The 4,326-nt window shown below is 29.6% G+C and overlaps 1 protein-coding gene across 1 annotated transcript; it reads right to left on the bottom strand.

Moving 5' to 3' along the window:
- Positions 1-3,497: 3,497 nt before the first annotated feature.
- Positions 3,498-4,118, bottom strand: LOC132061960 (uncharacterized). The gene is made up of 2 exons (XM_059454630.1): positions 3,847-4,118; positions 3,498-3,771 (listed from the first exon to the last, which is right to left on the bottom strand). The coding sequence occupies exons 1-2, from the start codon at positions 4,014-4,016 to the stop codon at positions 3,498-3,500; spliced, it is 444 nt and encodes a 147-aa protein (XP_059310613.1). The 5' UTR covers positions 4,017-4,118.
- Positions 4,119-4,326: the final 208 nt, after the last annotated feature.

The following is a 4,326-nucleotide window of genomic DNA, read 5'->3' as shown; positions in this document are numbered from 1 at the left end:
TTTTGAGACGACGTCTTGCCTTTATATATATATATATATATATATATATATATATATATATATATATATATATATATATATATATATATATATAAGTTCCTTATCATGCTAGTTATGGACTGATTATAGTTAACAGGTGTATGCGAGTGTCCAGCTCGGGCACTAGTCACGACCTACGGGGTTGGGTCGTGACATTTAAATAATAGAAATTTTTATCAATTTATTTTCATTTTAAATAATTATTTTGTTATAGTTGTTTGTATACAAACAACATGCTAATACAGTTTTACTTCAATTAATTAGCAGGTCTCCTTAATTCAAATCACATTTTTTACTTTATTCACGAAATTACCTTAAATATATTTTTATACTTTATTATTTTAGTTACAGTCTATTATTACATGGAAGTCGGAGGAACTAATTTTAAACACAGATAAGATTTAATACATGGTTTTAAGAAGCCATGATTTTGTGAAGCCCATGGTTTTGTGAAGCCCATAGTTTTGGCACATAGGTTTGGATAAAAAGTGGTTTACCTTTGCCTTCATATAAAGGAGGACTTCCTCTCATTTTTCTCACCACTTCACACTACCTCACATATATTTTTCTTCTCTCTACACTCTCCATATTTTCTTTTCATAGGAAGACTAGCAAGACTAGCATCTTCCTCCTCTCTTTAATTTTTTTTAATTTTTTTCTCTTCTTTTTTCATACATTGTCTTTACGCTTTTATATACCTTGTCTTTACATTCATTATATGCATAGCCTTTATATTTTTATATACATCACATATATTGACTTTATATTTATTCATGCATTGTCTTTATATTTATTCATGCATTTGTCTTTATATTTGTTCATGCATTTTGTTTATATTCATTCATACATTGTCTTTACATTTTCTTCATACATTTTCTCTACTTTTTCTTTAAATTTGCATACATTTTTTTACTCCCTATAAATATTTTTCATACACTTGCAAGCATTTTCTTTTACCTTTTTGTCAATATCATCACATTACATGCTCATTTTTCTTTTATTATTTTTTACACATTTTGTTCTTTATATTTTCTCTACATTGTTTATACATTATTTTTACATTTACATATATTTTCATTTTTTTATTCTTATATTTTTTACATATATCATATACATATACATTCTTACACCATGTATAATACACCAATTATAGGGTCAAAACAAGTTTTATCTCCCTTTTTGGCAAGTTTAATAAATTTTATGTCAAATCGCTTTTTTAAAGTTTTTATGTCAAATCACTTTTCAAAGACTTTATGTCATATCACTTTTCAAAGATTTTATGTCATATCACCTTTTAAAAGCTTTATGTCACATCCCTTATTTTTTGACTTTTTCAAACTTCTTTAACTAACATATTTTTCTTTCATTTTACAATTTATTACAAATATTATACTCTTAGCCGATGAAGAAATTTTCGTCGATTTCCAAGGCCTCCCATGTACAAAAGACGGATTTTTTATTTTAAGTTTATTCATTATTTCTTTAATTCATTCGATAGCTATTTATTCTCTTACTAACACTTTCACTAAGTGTTTATACAATAATTCGTGAGATACATCCCGAAGACGACACTCAGAAGGAATCCGAAGATTTCATCGAATCACTGTTTGTATTTACTTTCCGCATTTTTTTTTATAACTGTACAAAACATAAACTCATAGTATAGTGAAAAATTTATTTTTGGAATGACGGGTTGATATATTTATTTACTCGTCGTCTTGTTTGTTAAACTTAAAATCGTCATTCGCTTTAAGCAAGACTTAGGCCGTCAATACTTTCATAACTAGATTAAATTGATTTGGTATAAATACTTTGTTAAATAAATTCACACTTTTGACGTTTAAGCAAAAATACTAGTCCATCCCTTATTTTATATTCTTTATATACTCTTAATGCAACTTACATTTTATATTGTTTCGTATACACTAATACATATTTTAATTAAGTTAAATTCACATTTTTTACGCTAGGCAAATATTAAGTCGTCCATTTACAAATCTTTTATTCTTTAGAGGCATTACCCATTTTCACTCATTTTTTATCCACAATTCCTTATACTTATTTTTTACCAATACTTTTTACAATTATTTTGTTCCTTATTCTTTTGATAGGATATTCATTAAACAAGCACTCTTTTTAACTAAACGGTAGAAACAAGTCAAATAAACTTCACTTTTCTGAATAATTTCGTTATATAAAATCTTTACACCAATGAATATTCGTAAATTATTTTTACATTCTTTATGCATTAATATATCTAGTTATACAATTCTTTATACATTTTAGGTTTGACGTACACTCTTTTACACTTGAAATATGTTCTTTATATGTTTAACATACATACATTCTTTTAATATACATAGACGCACATTACATAGATGCACATTCTTTATATCCTTGATATATTTATTTTTACATAGTCTCACATTTTTTTTTATATTCTTAATATAGTTACACATTCTTTACACTAACATATATATACACTCTTTGTACTAACAGATATACTTTTATACTTACGAGGTACATTCTCTTTATACTCTTTTATATATTCTTTTTTACTATACATTCCTTATGAATATTTGATACTTGATATAAATACATGTTTATACACTGTGTATACTTAGTATATTATCACCTAGTGTAGCTTTTCATGAAGTCATAACATTTTGAAAACAGGTAATAATAATGATAAACAGATAGATAATCCCCCTCTAGTGTTCAGTTAAACTAAGTCTAAGGACCTGCTCTTCTGGACGAGCTCTGAGGGATGCGTAATACCTTCCCCTCAGGGTAAATAAAACCCTTATCTAGAATCTCATAGGTTTCGTGGACTAAAAATGGAGTAGACACATAAATACATATAGGTTTCCTATTTTTTCTTAAAAATTAGGTGGTGACTCTAACCCTTTTAAAACCAGTTAGAAGAACCGTGAAGTTGCAAACTATCTTAGACGCATTCAAAATAGGGCGTAACACCTGCACAAGTTTAAACAAACAACATTTAGTAATGATCTTTCAATTGATATAAGACATATAATGCACTAGGTAGGATAAGTTACCTTGGCGTTTCGGCAATGTCTTTAAGTAACACTTGAGCAATCATGTTTGTATCTAAATTATAATGATCTGCTCGATTTTCTTCCATATCACAAGTGTGTCTTTCGCGAAATTTTGTGATAGCCCACATACCATCAGGCTTAACAATTCCCCGAAGTAACCACTCACAGCCTTGATACCGTCGTCTACAAACTAGCCTCCATATCTTTGTGTTTGACTGATCAACCTTAAACTCCCTCATGTCCTTAAAACAATAAATTTTGACAGCCCGTTGCAACGCCTTTTTGGATGCGAACAACATTCCCTTTGCAAGGTAGCATCGATCTTTGTTGAGATCCTTTGGTTCAATCCAGATTTTTAGGCGACTATCATAATCTTCTCTTGTGAACACAAATGCATCATCACGACCTACTGCCGTCAAGATAAGGGATATTGTTAGAATGCCACTGAATTGGGCTTTCAGAAGTTGAGTTTTCAGTCATCGGTGGTGGTACGTGGTGGTGCATTGGTTCTTGTTGGTTTTGTCTTTGAGGAATATTGTTGGTCATACCAACTTGAACATCATCATCATTTTCATCATCAGTTACCTCTGCATTATTAGTTATTTCATCGTCATCACTTGATGATGACTCATAATAATTAGGAAAATCTTCATTATCAAGTGCATTCATCCTCCTACACGAAAAGTAACATATTTTAAATACCAACATCATATATATAGATAATTTAATATCAAGGTGATGAACTTACTGTTGTTCATAAGCACTGTCATGGTGTGGAGAATGATCAACTCCACCGAACTGAGAGGATTGACCAACATCCATATTTGGTACCACTGGCGAGTTTTGAGAATAGTTCCTATAAAGATTTGAAAACTGGTTATTTACCAATTCATACAACAAATACGTGATACTACACATAATAATAATAATAATAATATAAAAAAATTATATTTACCAATTTTCATTGTAAGCTTGATTAAATTGCTGGCTTAGATTTTTCAGCGGCACTTGACCACTCAAAATGTCTCCATAAAAACTAAAGTCCCCATAAGTGTTACCATGAATAGGCTGGACTTGAGGGACTTCTTCTTGAGGTATCTTTTCAACATGCATCTCAAGAACATTAATGAATACTAAATCACGATATTCTTCCGGCAATCCCAAATAATCACTCAAAGATTCATCATCGTTGATATTGTGCATGCCATAACGCACTACACTGTTTGAT

The sequence above is a fragment of the Lycium ferocissimum genome, chromosome 7 (assembly GCF_029784015.1).
Source record: "Lycium ferocissimum isolate CSIRO_LF1 chromosome 7, AGI_CSIRO_Lferr_CH_V1, whole genome shotgun sequence".
Taxonomy (NCBI): domain Eukaryota; kingdom Viridiplantae; phylum Streptophyta; class Magnoliopsida; order Solanales; family Solanaceae; genus Lycium; species Lycium ferocissimum.
The sequence above is the reverse complement of the archived record's forward strand: the minus strand, read 5'-3'. Positions and strand labels throughout refer to the sequence as shown.